Consider the following 25724-nt stretch of genomic DNA (forward strand, 5'->3'; position numbering starts at 1 on the left):
TCATTCAGCTCAAGCTGCTGTGCTTGCTGCCTTTAGCCGAGCTTGTAAATTAAGTGAGGGACTGATTGTCAATATTTTTTCTGACAGCCAGTACGCATTCTGGGTCGCGCGTAATTTTGGGTGACTCTGGGCATCTGCTTTAACGCTCCCCAAGAAATTGGCAATAATCAAGTGCAGCACCCATAGAAAGGTTATTGATGATGTGGGTAGAGGAAATACTTTTGCAGATCAGGTAGCTAAGGAAATGGCCCGAAGTAAAATGAAATGTATGTTTGTCGCAGGTCCAGCTAGATGGGTTCCCAAGGTTGTTTTGTTGTTGAAATACCCTTGAGAGTGTGAAGGAGATATCTAGTGAAGCCACAATAGAAGAATTACTGAAACGGCAGGAGAGTACAGAACAGTTAAATGAGGAAAGGTATTGGATTGATGAATCTGGAGAACAGAAATGGATGTTGCCGGATGCATACGTTCTTCCCGTGGTTACAATGGTACATGGTCCAGATCATATTAGTGCAAAATGCATTTGTAAATTGTTAGCCCCTGTATGGCATAATGATAACATCTCCAAGACAGCTGAGCATTTGGTGAAATACTGCATGGTATGTATGATGCATAATATAAGGAAGGGTACCCCTACACCACCTGGTAATTGTGCACCACCTACTTTTCCTTTTGAAGTCTTCCAAAGGGAGTATATTGAATTAGAGAGATATATTAATCTTATATACGTTTTGGTGGTTGTATGTGCGTTCAGTAAATGGGTTGAGGCCTAGCCCACTAAAGATAATACGGCTATTACGACTGTGATGGTACTCCTTAAAGAGTACTTTCCTCATTTCGGCTTCCCCCGAATTATCTGGAGTGACAACGGAAGTCATTTTAATGGGAAAGTGATCAAATTGATTTGTTAAGGTGTGCATGTTAAACAGAAATTTCATGCTGCTAATCATCCACAGTCAGCAGGTTTAGTTGAGAAGTACAATGGTACTTTCAAACTGAAATTTGAAAAATTTCAGAAGACCACAGGGTTGAAATGGCCAGATGCTCTACCATTATCTCTTCTGTCAACAAGAACACAGCTCATTCTAGACCAGGATAGTCACCTTATGAGGTCATGATCGGACGCCCGGCGAATGTCTGGGACATCCCACGTCCTCGTAAATACTCAGATATTGAATATCCTGTGATGCTTGATCATCTTGGCCAGTTAACAGGAAGTTTAAATTCTATTCACCAGCAGGTGCGGGAGTCCCTACCTTCGGTACCAGAGGGGCCCGGCCAGGACATTCAGCCTGGAGATTTTATTATAGTAAGGAACTTTCAGCGGAAGAAAAGTTTAAAGCTGCGCTGGAAAGGTCCTAAACAGGTTCTGTTGGTGACACGGACAGCTGAAAAGGTTACTGGTCGAAAGAACTGGGTGCCTGCCACCCACTGCCAAAAGATTGCTTTGCTGTTATTATACGACCAGTGGGTCAAAGAGGGCATTGGCGACACCGAGTGTGAGCGGTGCCCCGGTTTATTCCTGTTACTGATGACCAGTTGACCTGGACACAGGCAGATAAGGAGAACGATGATGTTTTGAATGAGGATGTCCCCCCAGAAATACGAGCTATTCAGGAGTCTTTGTTTATTGATCACACGGTGCCCGAGGCTTGAGTCCAAAAAGAAGAAAGATTAGGGATGAACTGTGCAAGATAGGTAGTACTGAGTCACACTACCAACGGAATTAACTGAATTTAGTGGAAATTTTGTGTTCAATTTGACTTTATTGTTTGAACATTAGCTAGGGAGAGCAGAAGTATACCTTGAAGGTATACCATCTTTATCGACGTGGGATAGATTAAAAGAGCTTAGGACAGGACAAGTTCCACAACTGTTTCTCAAGAGCACCAACTTATTGATGGACAATAGGAGCCTGTACCAGTGAGGCTCTGACGGACACTGGGAATTTGTATATATTTTTTAATTGTCTTTTTTATGTTTTGATTCATTACATTATGCATCCCTTTGGTAGGAAGTTTGCTGAAGAGGAACAGCTGATGGTTCTTGTTGCACAGCATAATGTGGGGTGGACACGGAAATGCAGAATAATACGTGTTGTTCTTTTGGCCTTGCTGATAATAATACTGTGTGGGGTGACATGGATTTGGAAAAATGATCATAGTGTGCCTTTGCCCAACAAGGGTAAGGTTACCTCCCCGAAAATAAATAAAAGAACAGCCCTGAGTAATATATTTTTAGAAACACATAAGAGGTTCTTCGGGGAGGGGACAGCTTATTACCCCACCCAATCTTTCACTAGTTTGTGGACTGCATATCCATTGTCACTTGTAAATTATACTTATACTCGGCCACCTCAGTTCACAGCAGTGAAAGGAGTGTTTGGTTTTGATTATCCGGGGCCATGTCTATATCATAGAAAGACACTGGGAATGGGTTATTCAGGTTGTGATAACAATACATATTGTGACAATTTTTATATGGAAAAACAGAATGTCACATTGGTGGTTTGGCATTACAAGGAATTGATAGTTACCTGAGAGTCCGGTTATTATCCTGCTTGTTGCCCCATCGTGAAAAGGATTGATACTTCACTATATATAAATTTATCAGGAATAATGTTGTATAAAAAAACGAACCCCTTGGTAAATGACGAGGATCCAAGTACTTTTGGAATGAACTCCAGGTCTGCAGCAGTGGATTATGGGGAACGATTTATGCACACCCGGGGTTTTTCTTTTTGTCTAATAGGACGTATTCTAATGTTCATACTGGTATAGATGATGTAGCTCTTGGAATGGTATTGCCCTAATGTGTACTTGGTAAATATGCCAAGCCTAACATTCGATGGGTTAAAAGGACTCTGACAAAAGAATTCTGTGAGGGAGTGACTGATATAGAGGTCAATAATTATAGTAATGGGATCACTTTTGGATATATCCTTTCTTCTATTTTCACCTTGGGTGGTACCTCCTTGGCCAGGGGTGAGCAAGCTAGAAAATAATTTGGATGCAAGCTGCAAATTGTATCAAATACCACAGTAGCAGCTTTGTGTGACATCACCACTCAGTTGGAGAGTATGCGAATATATTCTGAACAGACCAAATATGCAGTTGATTTTATTCTAGCTAAGAGTGGTGGTGTATGCACGGTAGTGGGCAATCAGTGTGTGGTCGGGATTAGAAATATGAAAAAGAATATTACTAAACACATTTTAGATATCCTTGAATACGTCAAAGGAATGGAAAGTGGGAATTGGATTTGGTCTCTTTTTGGTAACTGGGGCTGGATTCTTGAAAAAGTGATTTATCCGATTATGATATTGGTACTTTGCTGTGCTCATATTTAGTGTCTTCCCTTCTGCTGCTCATACTGTGCCACTATTCTCACATCTAAACAGAAGATATCAATTCATGACACAAACGCCGCTATAATGATTCAAAAGGATATTGAGGATCTTATGAATATCTATGAGGAATTATTAGAGAATTCCTCCCTTGTTGTTTCACTTTCTGATGGTATGGAGTGCTCATATCTGTTTATTAATGTGATTTATTATTATTGTTTATAGTTTTGTTTCCTTTTGTTGCCGTTGGAAAATGTTTTAGCTCATGCTAAAAGGAGGGTCTATTAGAATAGAAACTGTTTATGCTTACGCAGTGCCCCATGTAAGTTAGCATTCGCTGTACCGTTTTCTTTTCAGGCGCCATTTTAGGCAGTTCGAAACTGATCCTGTCCAGTTCCGATAAATGCCCCCCTCTGAGTTTTGTTTCTTCATTTAGGTTTTGTTTCAGTAATGAGTGCACTGTTCATATTAGAGCATTCCTTTCCCACTAGATAGAGGCCCTCTCCCACTAGTCCATGCCAGGCATAGTATGGAACGACCTTGGATTATGTTAGTTTGTGTCAGATACGAGAAGTTGAAACATTTTTTTTGTATTTCACTATTTAGCTGCATCTTTCTGGAAATTTCCACTGTGGGAGTGTTTCTGCTTGACTACGAAACGTTCACTTTATGCTTGTCGATTTCAGTTCCCTCTGTAGGACTCCTAGCGACTGGGCAGATTGGGCTCCGCTTTGAGTGTAGATGAATAAACGGTTATTAGTTTGACCTGGGTGGTACTAAACGGGTCACTTCCTTCAGTTGGCACCCGAGCAGGGACTCTTTTGGGTGATTGAAGGACAATAGCCAATCAGGCAATGCAGTGGGCTCGTAATGCAGTTTATGGGGTAGAGGATATTTGGCTAGCTATACGCGATTTTGAGCCCTTTACACAACAGCTTGCTCTTCAACATATGTCTGCCACATTGATTGATCTGTGGCATAACCACATTGGGTCAGAAGCTCCCCAGATATACTTTAAAATACTATTTTATATTAGAGATCACGTTTATGTTACTGACTCGGAACCGGGACAAGTTTTCGGTGATGTTACTACTATAGTACCTTATAGAGGTTGGTTGTATGATAGGAGTCCTACTCAAATAACTCAGTTTCCTATGCGTGAAGTCCACCCAATATATCATCCAGAAATTCCTGAGTTGACGGTTCGGAACTGAACGGTCACCAGACCAGCCGTAGCTGCCCGCTTTCAGGAACAATGGGTTTATACTCCATGGAAAGAAGTGAGGTTTTAGCTCTTAAGACTACTTTGCCCGTACCTAGGAAAAATCCCACTGCCTATTATAAGGAATTACCGTAGTGATGGTTAATGGTAGTTTAACCGAAGAATTGATAATATCGCAGGGAACACGGCAGGGTTGTCCTTGCTCGCCGTTGCTCTTCGCAATTTATATAGATCCCTTTATTCAGCGATTTGAAGAGGACGAAGATATTAAACCTATAATGTCACAGGGGTATCCCACCAAATCACTGGCCTATGCTGATGACATCGCTATCGTGACATCCGATCCAAGCATGACTATGATTTCTATCGAGAGAGAGGCCAAGCAATTCGGAGATGTGTCTGGCTATGCACTTAATCAGGGGAAAACTTAGATTGTTTTAAATAAGAAAAGTGGGTTTAGGGATGCTCGAGTTGTGGAACAGGCTACTTATTTAGGAGTCTGTATTACAGCCGATCTTGATAATTTGGTTAATATAAATCTGAGACCAATAATTGTTGCAATGCAGAAAGATCTCCAACGTCTTGACAATTTACACCTCTCTATCATTGGAAGAGTGAATGCAATTAAAATGGTCTTTTTTCCCCAAATTCTGTATATGTTTAGAGCTATTTGCCTAGAATTTTCCTCATCCTGGCTCAAGTCTATAGAATGGATGTTTTCTATTTTTCTCTGGGCATACTCACAACCTCGCCGGGCCTATAAGTTTCTTACTCTTCAGAAGGATCGAAGTGGACTAGCTCTTCCAAACTTGAAGGCATATTATTGGGCAACCGTGCTATTGTACAGTGTTGAGCTACTCCGGAATAACTGGGAAGGGATGCTGGGAGAGACCTATACACCTTCTATTTTTCAATTATTGTTAGGTAGAGAGAGCAGAGGATACTGGTGGAGACATTTGCACGACAGCTATCACAAAAAAGTTACATTTAAAACACTATTTAGTGGATTCAAGGTTTGGAAGACCATCAGGAAAATGCTTGGTATAGGGAGACTGTCTTGTTATACCCCCTTAAAGAATAACCCAGAACTGCCAGAAATTTTTAATGATAGTTATATACATAAGTGGCACGCGGCAGGAATTGTTCAGATAGGTTGCCTCTTTTCCTCTGTCGGGATTTCTTCATGTGAAGAATTAAAAAACAAATTTGGATTAGATTGGCGGGACTTCTTCAAGTACCTTCAAATTAGAAATTTTTTGTCACGGAAGATAGGCAGGAGAGGGGGATTGAAAAAGTGAATCTAGTAGAAATACTTTTATCTGGCACAAAAAACACAATTGGGGGTATTTATTCACGCATTAATGTTATGTTTCCAGATGACATGGAGAAAATTTCGCAGAAATGGCTAGAGAAAGCAGAAATTTCAAATGAGGAGTTTAATTATGCTTATGAAGTGTTGCAAACAATCTTAATGTCAACCAAACTCCAAGCACAATTTTTCAAAACTTGTTTTTTTCTGTATTATACACCGGACAAAATAGCCAAATGGTGAAGTGGTAAGAGTACATGTTGTCCTAGATGTATGCTTTACAATGCTGATTGTATACACATTTTCTCCACCTGTGAAGGTTTAACATCTGTCAAACAAGAGATAGGGAAATTCCTATCTACAGTGGTGCATAACACAATAGTTTTATCCAGCGGTGTTATTCTATTAGGAGCAACAGACCCTGGACACGCTAGAATAGGACATGAACTTATTTTCATAGCGATGGATGTTTTCAGGTTGTGTATTGCGTCATCGTGGCTGGAAGCTACTGCCCGACTTTCCAACAATGGTTAGCCAGATTTCTCGCCTTCTCAAATATTGAAATCGCCATCTATAAACGAAAGGGCAGTAGGCGACGGAAAAGAGGTTTAAAAATGTGGACCCCTCTAACAGAATGGTGTCAATCCCAAGATAATAGGGAATGAATTTTAGGCTTAATGTGCAACCAGATCTGGGTGTACGAATGTATCAATTTTTTGTTTTCAAATTTTTTTTTGTTAATGTAGTTTTGTGTAAATAACGGTATGTATACTTGTTTGACCTGGAGGGAGGGAGATGGGGTGGAGGGCGTAAAATCTGTTGTTAAAAAACTGAATAAAGATATTTAAAAAAAAAAAAAAAGGAATTACCAGAGGCTGCTTCTTCTACTGTAATGACTCTTGCTGATATTGAAATGTTTTTGGGCCTTCTTGTTCCGGTTGATATTTGGAGACAGGTGCATACTCAAGATCATGTTGCAGGATTATGTGGTACGTGGGATGTGATCAAAGGATAGGATCAGGAAAGGAAGCCAGGAGATAAACCCTGAGCTGAGATACTTGCTTTGCCTGGTTGTATCATTACATATATGCACACACTTATTCCACCTAAGCAGGTAAGTTGGGACAGATTGACGGGGTGACGGCTCGTCGACAAAAGAAGGATGAGAGTGTGTCTGAGTTCTTTACTCGGTTTAAAGACACGTTGTTGGATTATAGTTTACAGGATATGTCCACGGAGGGAGGAGTTTGTTTGTTTGTTACTAATCTTCTTCCTGAAAATAATGACTCATTTTCAGGCGTCTGAAAGTACATGGTCTCTGTCTTTTCCCTTTATTATTTTGAATATGGCCCAATATTATGAACATCGGGATCTGGAGGCAAAGAATAAAACTGACAAGAAACATAAGGATCTTAAGAAGAAGGTGTTGTTGCAGCAAGCATTTAGGGGAAATAATAGGGGATGAGGAGGTCCTCCTCGACAACTGCCACATACTAGGCAGCCTTCAACAACATCTTTGGGGCAGAATCAGTGTGTGTATTGAAAGGAGGAAGGACATTGGCATAGCCAGTGCCCTTTACTTTTCCAGAAGGTTCATCCCCCAGAGGAAGAGGTTTTGGTGTTAGGGGCCATGGGACACATAGGAATCAGAATGTTGCTGCTCTGGTGGGCAGTTCTGATAATATTTATTTCGATGACCGTGAGAGATGGACAGTATTATCATGAAAATTATTATATAGATGATGTGACAGGTATGTCTTACAGCCAGGGAGAGGGTGAGGGACCAGTTCAGATACCAGTGGATAAGCGTGGTCCTTATGTCCTAGTGGATTTGTAAGGCTCCACTAATGAATTTTTGGTAGACACAGGTGCGACAAAGAGTTCTGCTTCTCGACATATGGTCCCCGGGGCGTCTATTTCTGGCCACAATAATGTCTCAGTAGGTTTTTCATATGTACCTGTTGTAAGCCCCATTTCACGACCCCTTGCATTGACTGTTGGTCCTTTCACTGCGGAATCTCCATTCTTGTTAACATCTAATTGTGGTAAAAATCTGATTGGTTTGGATCAGTTGAAGAAATTGCATGCTACTATTTATTGCTCCCCTGCAGGTGTTTATATTTATTATGGGTCTGGATGTGAGAACTAGGCAGTGTTTGTCTCAGGATGCGTCCCTTCCAGCTGAATTTGCTCAGGTACCACCCACGCTATGGGCTACAGTTGGTACATATGTGGGTCTGTTGCATGTACCACCAGTTTCTATAGAAGTTAAAGATAATGCTGTTCTAACCCGCATTCCTCAGTATAAGATACCACAAGCAGGAGAACGGGCTCTTCTTTAGATTATTCTGGATTTGATACGAACAGGAGGAGTTGAAGAAATGTGTGACAACATTTGTAATAGTCCTATTCTCCTGGTCCTTAAGAGGACTCCTTCGGGATCCCTGTTTGCTGCTGATGATGTTTACCTCTTTGTGATTGATTTGCGAGCGGTTAATAAAATTGTAGTTCTGCAGTTTCCAGTTGTTCCTGATATCACAACCCTTTTAACGATGATTCCATCTACTGCTAAGTTCTTTTCTGTTATTGATCTGAAAAATGCATTTGTTTGTATTCCTATCCACCCAGACAGTAGGTATTTGTTTGGATGCATACTAACCGGCAAAAGCTTTAGATTCTGTCGTGCTCCTCAAGGCTATACGGAGAGTCCTAGTATATATAGTCTGGCATTAAAAAGTCAGTTGGATTCACTTTCGCTTTCTCCAGGTAATGTATTAGTGCAGTATGTTGATGACTTGTTAATTGCTTCTGATACTCATGGGAGAGGTGTAGCACAACGGCCAGGGACATAAGGTTTCTATTTCGATATTTCAATATTCAACAGGAGGTCACCTACCTCGGTCCCCTACTGTCGAAGGAGGGTAGGAGGTTGACCCCTGAGCATATAAGTATTATTGTTAAAATGCACATTCCACAACTCAGAAAGATGTACTGCTTTTATAGGTATTACTTTCTACTGTCTCCAGTGGATCCCAAACTACTCGTTACTAATCAAACCTTAGCTTGTATTAACAACGAAAGCAGTGCATGAGCCTTTTCCTTGGATGCCCGAATGCCAGCAGTCTTTTCAGCAATTAAAAACTGCGCTTTGTTCGGCTCCGGTGCTTGACACACCGAATTATCACAAACCGTTTGTGCTTTATGTTCATGAAATGGCTGGTTGCGCGCTTTCAGTCTTAACACAAATGTTTGGGGACAAACAGAGACCTTGCACTTACTTTTCCGCTGTGCTTGACCCTGTCGCAAGAGCCCTCCTGAGTTGTTTGAGAGCCATTGCAGCTGTGGCCACTTCAATTACACAGTCACCCGGACTCGTACTTGATACTTACTTCACAGTTTTGGTACCCCATGCTGAGGATACACTTTTGAACAAGACTAAGACGCAGCACATCTTACTGGCTATGAATTAACATTGTTTGCTAAGCATATTACAAGCAAAAGATGTGCCACTCTGAACCCAGCCAAGTTGCTACCCCTCCCTTCTGAGAATGATGCAGTCGACAAACATGACTGTATTTAACGGACGGAAGTAGAAACGAAAGGACGGTTAGACCTGACTGATGTTCCCTTATCTGACCCTCTATGGGATCTATATGTCAATGGCTCTTGTTTGAAATTTCCACATAGCACCACTACTGCAGCTTGCAGACGGTGATAGAAACATCACGGGTCCCCTATCATTCAGCTCAAGCTGCTGTGCTTGCTGCCTTTAGCCGAGCTTGTAAATTAAGTGAGGGACTGATTGTCAATATTTTTTCTGACAGCCAGTACGCATTCTGGGTCGCGCGTAATTTTGGGTGACTCTGGGCATCTGCTTTAACGCTCCCCAAGAAATTGGCAATAATCAAGTGCAGCACCCATAGAAAGGTTATTGATGATGTGGGTAGAGGAAATACTTTTGCAGATCAGGTAGCTAAGGAAATGGCCCGAAGTAAAATGAAATGTATGTTTGTCGCAGGTCCAGCTAGATGGGTTCCCAAGGTTGTTTTGTTGTTGAAATACCCTTGAGAGTGTGAAGGAGATACCTAGTGAAGCCACAATAGAAGAATTACTGAAACGGCAGGAGAGTACAGAACAGATAAATGAGGAAAGGTATTGGATTGATGAATCTGGAGAACAGAAATGGATGTTGCCGGATGCATACGTTCTTCCCGTGGTTACAATGGTACATGGTCCAGATCATATTAGTGCAAAATGCATTTGTAAATTGTTAGCCCCTGTATGGCATAATGATAACATCTCCAAGACAGCTGAGCATTTGGTGAAATACTGCATGGTATGTATGATGCATAATATAAGGAAGGGTACCCCTACACCACCTGGTAATTGTGCACCACCTACTTTTCCTTTTGAAGTCTTCCAAAGGGAGTATATTGAATTAGAGAGATATATTAATCTTATATACGTTTTGGTGGTTGTATGTGCGTTCAGTAAATGGGTTGAGGCCTAGCCCACTAAAGATAATACGGCTATTACGACTGTGATGGTACTCCTTAAAGAGTACTTTCCTCATTTCGGCTTCCCCCGAATTATCTGGAGTGACAACGGAAGTCATTTTAATGGGAAAGTGATCAAATTGATTTGTTAAGGTGTGCATGTTAAACAGAAATTTCATGCTGCTAATCATCCACAGTCAGCAGGTTTAGTTGAGAAGTACAATGGTACTTTCAAACTGAAATTTGAAAAATTTCAGAAGACCACAGGGTTGAAATGGCCAGATGCTCTACCATTATCTCTTCTGTCAACAAGAACACAGCTCATTCTAGACCAGGATAGTCACCTTATGAGGTCATGATCGGACGCCCGGCGAATGTCTGGGACATCCCACGTCCTCGTAAATACTCAGATATTGAATATCCTGTGATGCTTGATCATCTTGGCCAGTTAACAGGAAGTTTAAATTCTATTCACCAGCAGGTGCGGGAGTCCCTACCTTCGGTACCAGAGGGGCCCGGCCAGGACATTCAGCCTGGAGATTTTATTATAGTAAGGAACTTTCAGCGGAAGAAAAGTTTAAAGCTGCGCTGGAAAGGTCCTAAACAGGTTCTGTTGGTGACACGGACAGCTGAAAAGGTTACTGGTCGAAAGAACTGGGTGCCTGCCACCCACTGCCAAAAGATTGCTTTGCTGTTATTATACGACCAGTGGGTCAAAGAGGGCATTGGCGACACCGAGTGTGAGCGGTGCCCCGGTTTATTCCTGTTACTGATGACCAGTTGACCTGGACACAGGCAGATAAGGAGAACGATGATGTTTTGAATGAGGATGTCCCCCCAGAAATACGAGCTATTCAGGAGTCTTTGTTTATTGATCACACGGTGCCCGAGGCTTGAGTCCAAAAAGAAGAAAGATTAGGGATGAACTGTGCAAGATAGGTAGTACTGAGTCACACTACCAACGGAATTAACTGAATTTAGTGGAAATTTTGTGTTCAATTTGACTTTATTGTTTGAACATTAGCTAGGGAGAGCAGAAGTATACCTTGAAGGTATACCATCTTTATCGACGTGGGATAGATTAAAAGAGCTTAGGACAGGACAAGTTCCACCACTGTTTCTCAAGAGCACCAACCTATTGATGGACAATAGGAGCCTGTACCAGTGAGGCTCTGACGGACACTGGGAATTTGTATATTTTTTTTAATTGTCTTTTTTATGTTTTGATTCATTACATTATGCATCCCTTTGGTAGGAAGCTTGCTGAAGAGGAACAGCTGGTGGTTCTTGTTGCACAGCATAATGTGGGGTGGACACGGAAATGCAGAATAATACGTGTTGTTCTTTTGGCCTTGCTGATAATAATACGTGTGGGGTGACATGGATTTGGAAAAATGATCATAGTGTGCCTTTGCCCAACAAGGGTAAGGTTACCTCCCCGAAAATAAATAAAAGAACAGCCCTGAGTAATATATTTTTAGAAACACATAAGAGGTTCTTCGGGGAGGGGACAGCTTATTACCCCACCCAATCTTTCACTAGTTTGTGGACTGTATATCCATTGTCACTTGTAAATTATACTTATACTCGGCCACCTCAGTTCACAGCAGTGAAAGGAGTGTTTGGTTTTGATTATCCGGGGCCATGTCTATATCATAGAAAGACACTGGGAATGGGTTATTCAGGTTGTGATAACAATACATATTGTGACAATTTTTATATGGAAAAACAGAATGTCACATTGGTGGTTTGGCATTACAAGGAATTGATAGTTACCTGAGAGTCCGGTTATTATCCTGCTTGTTGCCCCATCGTGAAAAGGATTGATACTTCACTATATATAAATTTATCAGGAATAATGTTGTATAAAAAAACGAACCCCTTGGTAAATGACGAGGATCCCAGTACTTTTGGAATGAACTCCAGGTCTGCAGCAGTGGATTATGGGGAATGATTTATGCACACCCCGGGGTTTTTCTTTTTGTCTAATAGGACGTATTCTAATGTTCATACTGGTATAGATGATGTAGCTCTTGGAATGGTATTGCCCTAATGTGTACTTGGTAAATATGCCAAGCCTAACATTCGATGGGTTAAAAGGACTCTGACAAAAGAATTCTGTGAGGGAGTGACTGATATAGAGGTCAATAATTATAGTAATGGGATCACTTTTGGATATATCCTTTCTTCTATTTTCACCTTGGGTGGTACCTCCTTGGCCAGGGGTGAGCAAGCTAGAAAATAATTTGGATGCAAGCTGCAAATTGTATCAAATACCACAGTAGCAGCTTTGTGTGACATCACCACTCAGTTGGAGAGTATGCGAATATATTCTGAACAGACCAAATATGCAGTTGATTTTATTCTAGCTAAGAGTGGTGGTGTATGCACGGTAGTGGGCAATCAGTGTGTGGTCGGGATTAGAAATATGAAAAAGAATATTACTAAACACATTTTAGATATCCTTGAATACGTCAAAGGAATGGAAAGTGGGAATTGGATTTGGTCTCTTTTTGGTAACTGGGGCTGGATTCTTGAAAAAGTGATTTATCCGATTATGATATTGGTACTTTGCTGTGCTCTTATTTAGTGTCTTCCCTTCTGCTGCTCATACTGTGCCACTATTCTCACATCTAAACAGAAGATATCAATTCATGACACAAACGCCGCTATAATGATTCAAAAGGATATTGAGGATCTTATGAATATCTATGAGGAAATATTAGAGAATTCCTCCCTTGTTGTTTCACTTTCTGATGGTATGGAGTGCTCATATCTGTTTATTAATGTGATTTATTATTATTGTTTATAGTTTTGTTTCCTTTTGTTGCCGTTGGAAAATGTTTTAGCTCATGCTAAAAGGAGGGTCTATTAGAATAGAAACTGTTTATGCTTACGCAGTGCCCCATGTAAGTTAGTATTCGCTGTACCGTTTTCTTTTCAGGCGCCATTTTAGGCAGTTCGAAACTGATCCTGTCCAGTTCCGATAAATGCCCCCCTCTGAGTTTTGTTTCTTCATTTAGGTTTTGTTTCAGTAATGAGTGCACTGTTCATATTAGAGCATTCCTTTCCCACTAGATAGAGGCCCTCTCCCACTAGTCCATGCCAGGCATAGTATGGAACGACCTTGGATTATGTTAGTTTGTGTCAGATACGAGAAGTTGAAACATTTTTTTTGTATTTCACTATTTAGCTGCATCTTTCTGGAAATTTCCACTGTGGGAGTGTTTCTGCTTGACTACGAAATGTACACTTTATGCTTGTCTATTTCAGTTCCCTCTGTAGGACTCCTAGCGACTGGGCAGATTGGGCTCCGCTTTGAGTGTAGATGAATAAACGGTTATTAGTTTGACCTGGGTGGTACTAAACGGGTCACTTCCTTCAGTTGGCACCCGAGCAGGGACTCTTTTGGGTGATTGAAGGACAATAGCCAATCAGGCAATGCAGTGGGCTCGTAATGCAGTTTATGGGGTAGAGGATATTTGGCTAGCTATACGCGATTTTGAGCCCTTTACACAACAGCTTGCTCTTCAACATATGTCTGCCACATTGATTGATCTGTGGCATAACCACATTGGGTCAGAAGCTCCCCAGATATACTTTAAAATACTATTTGATATTAGAGATCACGTTTATGTTACTGACTCGGAACCGGGACAAGTTTTCGGTGATGTTACTACTATAGTATCTTATAGAGGTTGGTTGTATGATAGGAGTCCTACTCAAATAACTCAGTTTCCTATGCGTGAAGTCCACCCAATATATCATCCAGAAATTCCTGAGTTGACGGTTCGGAACTGAACGGTCACCAGACCAGCCGTAGCTGCCCGCTTTCAGGAACAATGGGTTTATACTCCATGGAAAGAAGTGAGGTTTTAGCTCTTAAGACTACTTTGCCCGTACCTAGGAAAAATCCCACTGCCTATTATAAGGAATTACCGTAGTGATGGTTAATGGTAGTTTAACCGAAGAATTGATAATATCGCAGGGAACACGGCAGGGTTGTCCTTGCTCGCCGTTGCTCTTCGCAATTTATATAGATCCCTTTATTCAGCGATTGGAAGAGGACGAAGATATTAAACCTATAATGTCACAGGGGTATCCCACCAAATCACTGGCCTATGCTGATGACATCGCTATCGTGACATCCGATCCAAGCATGACTATGATTTCTATCGAGAGAGAGGCCAAGCAATTCGGAGATGTGTCTGGCTATGCACTTAATCAGGGGAAAACTCAGATTGTTTTAAATAAGAAAAGTGGGTTTAGGGATGCTCGAGTTGTGGAACAGGCTACTTATTTAGGAGTCTGTATTACAGCCGATCTTGATAATTTGGTTAATATAAATCTGAGACCAATAATTGTTGCAATGCAGAAAGATCTCCAACGTCTTGACAATTTACACCTCTCTATCATTGGAAGAGTGAATGCAATTAAAATGGTCTTTTTTCCCCAAATTCTGTATATGTTTAGAGCTATTTGCCTAGAATTTTCCTCATCCTGGCTCAAGTCTATAGAATGGATGTTTTCTATTTTTCTCTGGGCATACTCACAACCTCGCCGGGCCTATAAGTTTCTTACTCCTCAGAAGGATCGAAGTGGACTAGCTCTTCCAAACTTGAAGGCATATTATTGGGCAACCGTGCTATTGTACAGTGTTGAGCTACTCCGGAATAACTGGGAAGGGATGCTGGGAGAGACCTATACACCTTCTATTTTTCAAATATTGTTAGGTAGAGAGAGCAGAGGATACTGGTGGAGACATTTGCACGATAGCTATCACAAAAAAGTTACATTTAAAACACTATTTAGTGGATTCAAGGTTTGGAAGACCATCAGGAAAATGCTTGGTATAGGGAGACTGTCTTGTTATACCCCCTTAAAGAATAACCCAGAACTGCCAGAAATTTTTAATGATAGTTATATACATAAGTGGCACGCGGCAGGAATTGTTCAGATAGGTTGCCTCTTTTCCTCTGTCGGGATTTCTTCATGTGAAGAATTAAAAAACAAATTTGGATTAGATTGGCGGGACTTCTTCAAGTACCTTCAAATTAGAAAATTTTTGTCACGGAAGATAGGCAGGAGAGGGGGATTGAAAAAGTGAATCTAGTAGAAATACTTTTATCTGGCACAAAAAACACAATTGGGGGTATTTATTCACGCATTAATGTTATGTTTCCAGATGACATGGAGAAAATTTCGCAGAAATGGCTAGAGAAAGCAGAAATTTCAAATGAGGAGTTTAATTATGCTTATGAAGTGTTGCAAACAATCTTAATGTCAACCAAACTCAGAAGCACAATTTTTCAAAACTTGTTTTTTTCTGTATTATACACCGGACAAAATAGCCAAATGGTGAAGTGGTAAGAGTACATGTTGTCCTAGATGTATGCTTTACAATGCTGATTGTATACACATTTTCTCCACCTGTGAAGGTTTAACATCTGTCAAACAAGAGATAGGGAAATTCCTATCTACAGTGGTGCATAACACAATAGTTTTATCCAGCGGTGTTATTCTATTAGGGGCAACAGACCCTGGACACGCTAGAATAGGACATGAACTTATTTTCATAGCGATGGATGTTTTCAGGTTGTGTATTGCGTCATCGTGGCTGGATGCTACTGCCCGACTTTCCAACAATGGTTAGCCAGATTTCTCGCCTTCTCAAATATTGAAATCGCCATCTATAAACGAAAGGGCAGTAGGCGACGGAAAAGAGGTTTAAAAATGTGGACCCCTCTAACAGAATGGTGTCAATCCCAAGATAATACGGAATGAATTTTAGGCTTAATGTGCAACCAGATCTGGGTGTACGAATGTATCAATTTTTTGTTTTCAATTTTTTTTTTGTTAATGTAGTTTTGTGTAAATAACGGTATGTATACTTGTTTGACCTGGAGGGAGGGGGATGGGGTGGAGGGCGTAAAATCTGTTGTTAAAAAACTGAATAAAGATATTTAAAAAAAAGTAATTACCAGAGGCTGCTTCTTCTACTGTAATGACTCTTGCTGATATTGAAATGTTTTTGGGCCTTCTTGTTCCGGTTGATATTTGGAGACAGGTGCATACTCAAGATCATGTTGCAGGATTAGGTGGTACGTGGGATGTGATCAAAGGATAGGATCAGGAAAGGAAGCCAGGAGATAAACCCTGAGCTGAGATACTTGCTTTGCCTGGTTGTATCATTACATATATGCACACACTTATTCCACCTAAGCAGGTAAGTTGGGACAGATTGACGGGGTGACGGCTCGTCGACAAAAGAAGGATGAGAGTGTGTCTGAGTTCTTTACTCGGTTTAAAGACACGTTGTTGGATTATAGTTTACAGGATATGTCCACGGAGGGAGGAGTTTGTTTGTTTGTTACTAATCTTCTTCCTGAAAATAATGACTCATTTTCAGGCGTCTGAAAGTACATGGTCTCTGTCTTTTCCCTTTATTATTTTGAACATGGCCCAATATTATGAACATCGGGATCTGGAGGCAAAGAATAAAACTGACAAGAAACATAAGGATCTTAAGAAGAAGGTGTTGTTGCAGCAAGCATTTAGGGGAAATAATAGGGGATGAGGAGGTCCTCCTCGACAACTGCCACATACTAGGCAGCCTTCAACAACATCTTTGGGGCAGAATCAGTGTGTGTATTGAAAGGAGGAAGGACATTGGCATAGCCAGTGCCCTGTACTTTTCCAGAAGGTTCATCCCCCAGAGGAAGAGGTTTTGGTGTTAGGGGCCATGGGACACATAGGAATCAGAATGTTGCTGCTCTGGTGGGCAGTTCTGATAATATTTATTTCGATGACCGTGAGAGATGGACAGTATTATCATGAAAATTATTATATAGATGATGTGACAGGTATGTCTTACAGCCAGGGAGAGGGTGAGGGACCAGTTCAGATACCAGTGGATAAGCGTGGTCCTTATGTCCTAGTGGATTTGTAAGGCTCCACTAATGAATTTTTGGTAGACACAGGTGCGACAAAGAGTTCTGCTTCTCGACATATGGTCCCCGGGGCGTCTATTTCTGGCCACAATAATGTCTCAGTAGGTTTTTCATATGTACCTGTTGTAAGCCCCATTTCACGACCCCTTGCATTGACTGTTGGTCCTTTCACTGCGGAATCTCCATTCTTGTTAACATCTAATTGTGGTAAAAATCTGATTGGTTTGGATCAGTTGAAGAAATTGCATGCTACTATTTATTGCTCCCCTGCAGGTGTTTATATTTATTATGGGTCTGGATGTGAGAACTAGGCAGTGTTTGTCTCAGGATGCGTCCCTTCCAGCTGAATTTGCTCAGGTACCACCCACGCTATGGGCTACAGTTGGTACATATGTGGGTCTGTTGCATGTACCACCAGTTTCTATAGAAGTTAAAGATAATGCTGTTCTAACCCGCATTCCTCAGTATAAGATATCACAAGCAGGAGATCGGGCTCTTCTTCAGATTATTCTGGATTTGATACGAACAGGAGGAGTTGAAGAAATGTGTGACAACATTTGTAATAGTCCTATTCTCCTGGTCCTTAAGAGGACTCCTTCGGGATCCCTGTTTGCTGCTGATGATGTTTACCTCTTTGTCATTGATTTGCGAGCGGTTAATAAAATTGTAGTTCTGCAGTTTCCAGTTGTTCCTGATATCACAACCCTTTTAACGATGATTCCATCTACTGCTAAGTTCTTTTCTGTTATTGATCTGAAAAATGCATTTGTTTGTATTCCTATCCACCCAGACAGTAGGTATTTGTTTGGATTCATACTAACCGGCAAAAGCTTTAGATTCTGTCGTGCTCCTCAAGGCTATACGGAGAGTCCTAGTATATATAGTCTGGCATTAAAAAGTCAGTTGGATTCACTTTCGCTTTCTCCAGGTAATGTATTAGTGCAGTATGTTGATGACTTGTTAATTGCTTCTGATACTCATGGGAGAGGTGTAGCACAACGGCCAGGGACATAAGGTTTCTATTTCGATATTTCAATATTCAACAGGAGGTCACCTACCTCGGTCCCCTACTGTCGAAGGAGGGTAGGAGGTTGACCCCTGAGCATATAAGTATTATTGTTAAAATGCACATTCCACAACTCAGAAAGATGTACTGCTTTTATAGGTATTACTTTCTACTGTCTCCAGTGGATCCCAAACTACTCGTTACTAATCAAACCTTAGCTTGTATTAACAACGAAAGCAGTGCATGAGCCTTTTCCTTGGATGCCCGAATGCCAGCAGTCTTTTCAGCAATTAAAAACTGCGCTTTGTTCGGCTGCGGTGCTTGACAAGACTAAGACGCAGCACATCTTACTGGCTATGAATTAACATTGTTTGCTAAGCATATTACAATCAAAAGATGTGCCACTCTGAACCCAGCCAAGTTGCTACCCCTCCCTTCTGAGAATGATGCAGTCGACAAACATGACTGTATTTAACGGACGGAAGTAGAAACGAAAGGACGGTTAGACCTGACTGATGTTCCCTTATCTGACTCTCTAGGGGATCTATATGTCAACGGCTCTTGTTTGAAATTTCCACATAGCACCACTACTGAAGCTTGCAGACGGTGATAGAAACATCACGGGTCCCCTATCATTCAGCTCAAGCTGCTGTGCTTGCTGCCTTTAGCCGAGCTTGTAAATTAAGTGAGGGACTGTTGTCAATATTTTTTCTGACAGCCAGTACGCATTCTGGGTCGCGCGTAATTTTGGGTGACACTGGGCATCTGCTTTAACGCTCCCCAAGAAATTGGCAATAATCAAGTGCAGCACCCATAGAAAGGTTATTGATGATGTGGGTAGAGGAAATGCTTTTGCAGATCAGGTAGCTAAGGAAACGGCCCGAAGTAAAATGAAACGTATGTTTGTCGCAGGTCCAGCTAGATGGGTTCCCAAGGTTGTTTTGTTGTTGAAATACCCTTGAGAGTGTGAAGGAGATACCTAGTGAAGCCACAATAGAAGAATTACTGAAACGGCAGGAGAGTACAGAACAGTTAAATGAGGAAAGGTATTGGATTGATGAATCTGGAGAACAGAAATGGATGTTGTCGGATGCATACGTTCTTCCCGTGGTTACAATGGTACATGGTCCAGATCATATTAGTGCAAAATGCATTTGTAAATTGTTAGCCCCTGTATGGCATAATGATAACATCTCCAAGACAGCTGAGCATTTGGTGAAATACTGCATGGTATGTATGATGCATAATATAAGGAAGGGTACCCCTACACCACCTGGTAATTTTGCACCACCTACTTTTCCTTTTGAAGTCTTCCAAAGGGAGTATATTGAATTAGAGAGATATATTAATCTTATATACGTTTTGGTGGTTGTATGTGCGTTCAGTAAATGGGTTGAGGCCTAGCCCACTAAAGATAATACGGCTATTACGACTGTGATGGTACTCCTTAAAGAGTACTTTCCTCATTTCGGCTTCCCCCGAATTATCTGGAGTGACAACAGAAGTCATTTTAATGGGAAAGTGATCAAATTGATTTGTTAAGGTGTGCATGTTAAACAGAAATTTCATGCTGCTAATCATCCACAGTCAGCAGGTTTAGTTGAGAAGTACAATGGTACTTTCAAACTGAAATGTGAAAAATTTCAGAAGACCACAGGGTTGAAATGGCCAGATGCTCTACCATTATCTCTTCTGTCAACAAGAACACAGCTCATTCTAGACCAGGATAGTCACCTTATGAGGTCATGATCGGCCACCCGGCGAATGTCTGGGACATCCCACGTCCTCGTAAATACTCAGATATTGAATATCCTGTGATGTTTGATCATCTTGGCCAGTTAACAGGAAGTTTAAATTCTATTCACCAGCAGGTGCGGGATTCCCTACCTTCGGTACCAGAGGGGCCCGGCCAGGACATTCAGCCTGGAGATTTTATTATAGTAAGGAACTTTCAGCGGAAGAAAAGTTTAAAGCTGCGCTGGAAAGGTCCTAAACAGGTTCTGTTGGTGACACGGACAGCTGAAAAGGTTACTGGTCGAAAGAACTGGGTGCCTGCCACCCACTGCCAAAAGATTGCTTTGCTGTTATTATACGACCAGTGGGTCAAAGAGGGCATTGGCGACACCGAGTGTGAGCGGTGCCCCGGTTATTCCTGTTACTGATGACCAGTTGACCTGGACACAGGCAGATAAGGAGAACGATGATGTTTTGAATGAGGATGTCCCCCCAGAAATACGAGCTATTCAGGAGTCTTTGTTTATTGATCACACGGTGCCTGGGGCTTGAGTCCAAAAAGAAGAAAGATTAGGGATGAACTGTGCAAGATAGGTAGTACTGAGTCACACTACCAACGGAATTAACTGAATTTAGTGGAAATGTTGTATTCAATTTGACTTTATTGTTTGAACATTAGCTAGGGAGAGCAGAAGTATACCTTGAAGGTATACCATCTTTATCGACGTGGGATAGATTAAAAGAGCTTAGGACAGGACAAGTTCCACCACTGTTTCTCAAGAGCACCAACCTATTGATGGACAATAGGAGCCTGTACCAGTGAGGCTCTGACGGACACTGGGAATTTGTATATTTTTTTTTATTGTCTTTTTTATGTTTTGATTCATTACATTATGCATCCCTTTGGTAGGAAGATTGCTGAAGAGGAACAGCTGATGGTTCTTGTTGCACAGCATAATGTGGGGTGGACACGGAAATGCAGAATAATACGTGTTGTTCTTTTGGCCTTGCTGATAATAATACTGTGTGGGGTGACATGGATTTGGAAAAATGATCATAGTGTGCCTTTGCCCAACAAGGGTAAGGTTACCTCCCCGAAAATAAATAAAAGAACAGCCCTGAGTAATATATTTTTAGAAACACATAAGAGGTTCTTCGGGGAGGGGACAGCTTATTACCCCACCCAATCTTTCACTAGTTTGTGGACTGCATATCCATTGTCACTTGTAAATTATACTTATACTCGGCCACCTCAGTTCACAGCAGTGAAAGGAGTGTTTGGTTTTGATTATCCGGGGCCATGTCTATATCATAGAAAGACACTGGGAATGGGTTATTCAGGTTGTGATAACAATACATATTGTGACAATTTTTATATGGAAAAACAGAATGTCACATTGGTGGTTTGGCATTACAAGGAATTGATAGTTACCTGAGAGTCCGGTTATTATCCTGCTTGTTGCCCCATCGTGAAAAGGATTGATACTTCACTATATATAAATTTATCAGGAATAATGTTGTATAAAAAAACGAACCCCTTGGTAAATGACGAGGATCCAGGTATTTTTGGAATGAACTCCAGGTCTGCAGCAGTGGATTATGGGGAACGATTTATGCACACCCGGGGTTTTTCTTTTTGCCTAATAGGACGTATTCTAATGTTCATACTGGTATAGATGATGTAGCTCTTGGAATGGTATTGCCCTAATGTGTACTTGGTAAATATGCCAAGCCTAACATTCGATGGGTTAAAAGGACTCTGACAAAAGAATTCTGTGAGGGAGTGACTGATATAGAGGTCAATAATTATAGTAATGGGATCACTTTTGGATATATCCTTTCTTCTATTTTCACCTTGGGTGGTACCTCCTTGGCCAGGGGTGAGCAAGCTAGAAAATAATTTGGATGCAAGCTGCAAATTGTATCAAATACCACAGTAGCAGCTTTGCGTGACATCACCACTCAGTTGGAGAGTATGCGAATATATTCTGAACAAACCAAATATGCAGTTGATTTTATTCTAGCTAAGAGTGGTGGTGTATGCACGGTAGTGGGCAATCAGTGTGTGGTCGGGATTAGAAATATGAAAAAGAATATTACTAAACACATTTTAGATATCCTTGAATACGTCAAAGGAATGGAAAGTGGGAATTGGATTTGGTCTCTTTTTGGTAACTGGGGCTGGATTCTTGAAAAAGTGATTTATCCGATTATGATATTGGTACTTTGCTGTGCTCTTATTTAGTGTCTTCCCTTCTGCTGCTCATACTGTGCCACTATTCTCACATCTAAACAGAAGATATCAATTCATGACACAAACGCCGCTATAATGATTCAAAAGGATATTGAGGATCTTATGAATATCTATGAGGAAATATTAGAGAATACCTCCCTTGTTGTTTCACTTTCTGATGGTATGGAGTGCTCATATCTGTTTATTAATGTGATTTATTATTATTGTTTATAGTTTTGTTTCCTTTTGTTGCCGTTGGAAAATGTTTTAGCTCATGCTAAAAGGAGGGTCTATTAGAATAGAAACTGTTTATGCTTACGCAGTGCCCCATGTAAGTTAGCATTCGCTGTACCGTTTTCTTTTCAGGCGCCATTTTAGGCTGATCGAAACTGATCTCGTCCAATTCCGATTAATGCCCTCGTCTGACTTTTGTTTCTTCATTTAGGTTTTTTTTCTGTACTGAGTGCACTGTTCATATTAGAGCATTCCTTTCCCACTAGATAGAGGCCCTCTCCCACTAGGCCGTTGCGGGCCCAGGATGGCCTTGGATTATGTTAGTTTGTGTCAAATACGAGAAGTTGAAACCTTTCTTTTTGTATTTCACTGTTTAGCTGCATCTCTCTGAAAAATTCCACAGTCGGCATTGCAACAAAAACTGCAGGGTCAACCTCACAGTCTAAACATGTGCTTATTAGAAGTTTTTTACATGTCTAATAGAACTGAGGTGGCTGAATAGAGTCTGATATTGGAGTGCCTCATATTTTGATGGTGCAATTTGCATGCATGCAGCACAGCACAAGTATGCTACACTTGGCGATCAACGTGTTCACAACGTCATGTCCCACCATCATAGTCTATGCACTTGCATCTGATAGAGCTTACTGTATTTATTCAAGTACTGCAGTATCCAGAAACACCATGTGCCCCCAAGAAGCATCACACACTTCTAGTCTAGGCTAGAAGATGCATGACCCTCAAATCCCAAAAATATTCACACATTGTAACGCAACATCCAATTTTGAATTAGACTCTGGTGCCCTTTGGCATCCACAGGACCAGTTGGAAAGTCCCTAGGCAGCTGAAGCGCTCCCAGAACATACCAGGAACAGACCGAGGGCTGTAGGAATGCTGCTAACCTAAGAATCCACCAGCCTCAGCTAGTCATTAATGGGGTCACATTTTATCAGGTTGTTCCTACCTTGCACTTTAAGGCATTGCTTTGCATTAGGTACAATGGAAATTAAATTTTCAACCCTGTAAAAGGCTCTGTACATCCAGTGTGTCCATGGGACTTTCCAACACATGATGTGCTGCTGTGCAGAAATAATACTCCTGGGTACTGTGTCAAATCCTGAAGTATTAGAATAATTTGGGACATTCGTTTCAGAACAGCCCTCAAATGTGTGGCTTTTAGACCAAATGCATTTGAGAATACAGTGCTGTAAAATGCAATATTTAGCCCCATTTGTTAATACACTATTCACACAGACATTTCTCCCAGAAGCTCAGATCTCCTCTAAGGAGCATTGCTCCCTTGACGTGCTTGCTAGAATGCCCCACTTCCCTTAGATCTGATAAGGGTCACAACAAGTAGCTCGGTCCTTTTATTTTGTCCTGTTTAGTGACAAGTGGTCAATGTACCTGAAAAAGAAGGTTCAGTCTTACACTTCCCCAATACTCCATATACAGAATTTTCAAGGTTTGCAGGTCCATTGTAAATAGCTCATCCTTTTGAATTTGGCTTTGGCTTTGCATTCTGGGATTTGTAGTGTATCCCTTATTTTCTAAAGGAACAAACAGGAAATAAAGTCTCAGGATGCAAAGCAAAAATCCAGACTAGATGAGCTGCTTGGGCAAGAGGCTGCAAAACTTTACAAGTGAGAATGAACTTTTGAAAGCCAATTTTTCACCCTTGACTTCCTGAAACCTGTATCCAGTGCCTTTTGAGAGTCATGGATAAACTGCTCATTTCAAGTGCATGAGGCAGATCCTGAACATTGGCACTGTACCTTACACATGACATCCTCAAGAGCCCTGTATCCTGTACTGGGCTTTCCCACTCTCACAACTCAAATGCCTCCAACTCTATGCAGACTCACCTGCCTTTATCACAACACAACACTATTCACTACATTATGCAGTGATTCTCCAGAAAAAGATACAACTTTGATCCCTCGGGTGAAGTTTTCATCTAGAAACTGAAAGGCCTGAAAATCTGATTCCTGAGCACTCACAATCAGGAGAGTCCTCTCCCTCCACCGCAGGCATCATGCAGAGCCCAAGGAGGGCGGCCAGGAGCAAGATGGCGGCTGCAACCTTCATCATGGCATGGACAGTGATATCTGAGCCCCTGCTGCTCCAGTGACTGGAATGTATAGGATAGCACAGGAGGAGGAGGAGGGAGGGAGGGATGATGCTGGCAAGGACTGACTGGACACCTGCCAAGGATGGTTTAAAACCATCCAAGTCACAAGCTGCAGCATTACAGACACTCCCAGCAAAACCGGTTTCCTTCACTGTTTTCTCATTTTGTTAGAGACAGAAGAGATGTTTGAGAACAGTGACAAACTTTGGAAATGCCTGAAGGGATTTGCATGTGAATTAAATATCAGTGATTACATAAACAACATTTAAGGGTATTTATGAATATAATCCTGATGAAAATAAGACCTTTATACAGTTGCTAAAAGGAGTCCTCCATCAGAGCCCAGTACTCCTGTGAGGGGGGACATATTGAGGGGGTCAGGACTGTTGAAATGATGATTAAGACCGCAGAGGGTTACTGCACCAGGACTTTCAGCTACACAGCATGGAGCTAACCCTTCTGGCCCCTGGCACTGCTTTTGGGACCTCTGCCAAATGAGTCAAGAAAAGAAGGTCAGCAGTATTTTATTGAGCCCTGTTTACTTTGTACAACTTTCACTGGAACCAGGACTGGACGCTGTTTAATAATTAATAAAATCAGCAGGGCCATGGCACTCCTGTGATTAAAGTATTCAAGTTTAGAAGAACTTGTTGGAAAGGAAGATATTTTGTGTATGGTACAACCAAACGGTGGAATGCTCTACCCCTCCACTTAAAGACCAGTCCATCCCTCTCAGTTCTTAGAAAGAATCTTAAAACCTGGCTCATCAATTCTTACCTCCATAACCAGGTGTCCTAATCTCCCTTCAGTTCTGTTGTGCTATCAGTGCAAAGATGCCCCTAAGCAATTGAGCGCTTTACAAAACTTATTTTCACTTAATTTTCCTTTTCATTTTATTTCCTTTCAACTATATGAAATATGAATAGCATTTAGCAAGTTATACCTAGCGCAGGCAGTCTGCTTATACACAGATCCAATGGGTGGATGCTTAAAAGGGGAGCCACAATATTTTTGATTTGCTAATAACTTTGGTGCTGCTTAATGAATCTCAACAAAATTTGGT

The 25724-nt window shown here is 41.3% G+C and overlaps 1 protein-coding gene across 3 annotated transcripts in view; it reads right to left on the bottom strand.

Moving 5' to 3' along the window:
* LOC146822214 (uncharacterized) overlaps positions 1 to 24718 on the bottom strand; it is a 167687-nt gene extending 142969 nt beyond the window's left edge. The window contains exon 1 of one of the 3 annotated variants that reach the window (XM_085613365.1): positions 24531 to 24718. In XM_085613365.1, the coding sequence (XP_085469491.1) occupies positions 24531 to 24621 (91 nt within the window). In that variant the 5' untranslated portion in view covers positions 24622 to 24718. The remainder of the gene's footprint in view (positions 1 to 24530) is intronic. The other 2 variants (XM_085613366.1, XM_085613367.1) reach the window with 2 other exon arrangements.
* Positions 24719 to 25724: the final 1006 nt, after the last annotated feature.

This window comes from Triturus cristatus, chromosome 6 (assembly GCF_964204655.1).
Source record: "Triturus cristatus chromosome 6, aTriCri1.1, whole genome shotgun sequence".
NCBI lineage: Eukaryota > Metazoa > Chordata > Amphibia > Caudata > Salamandridae > Triturus > Triturus cristatus.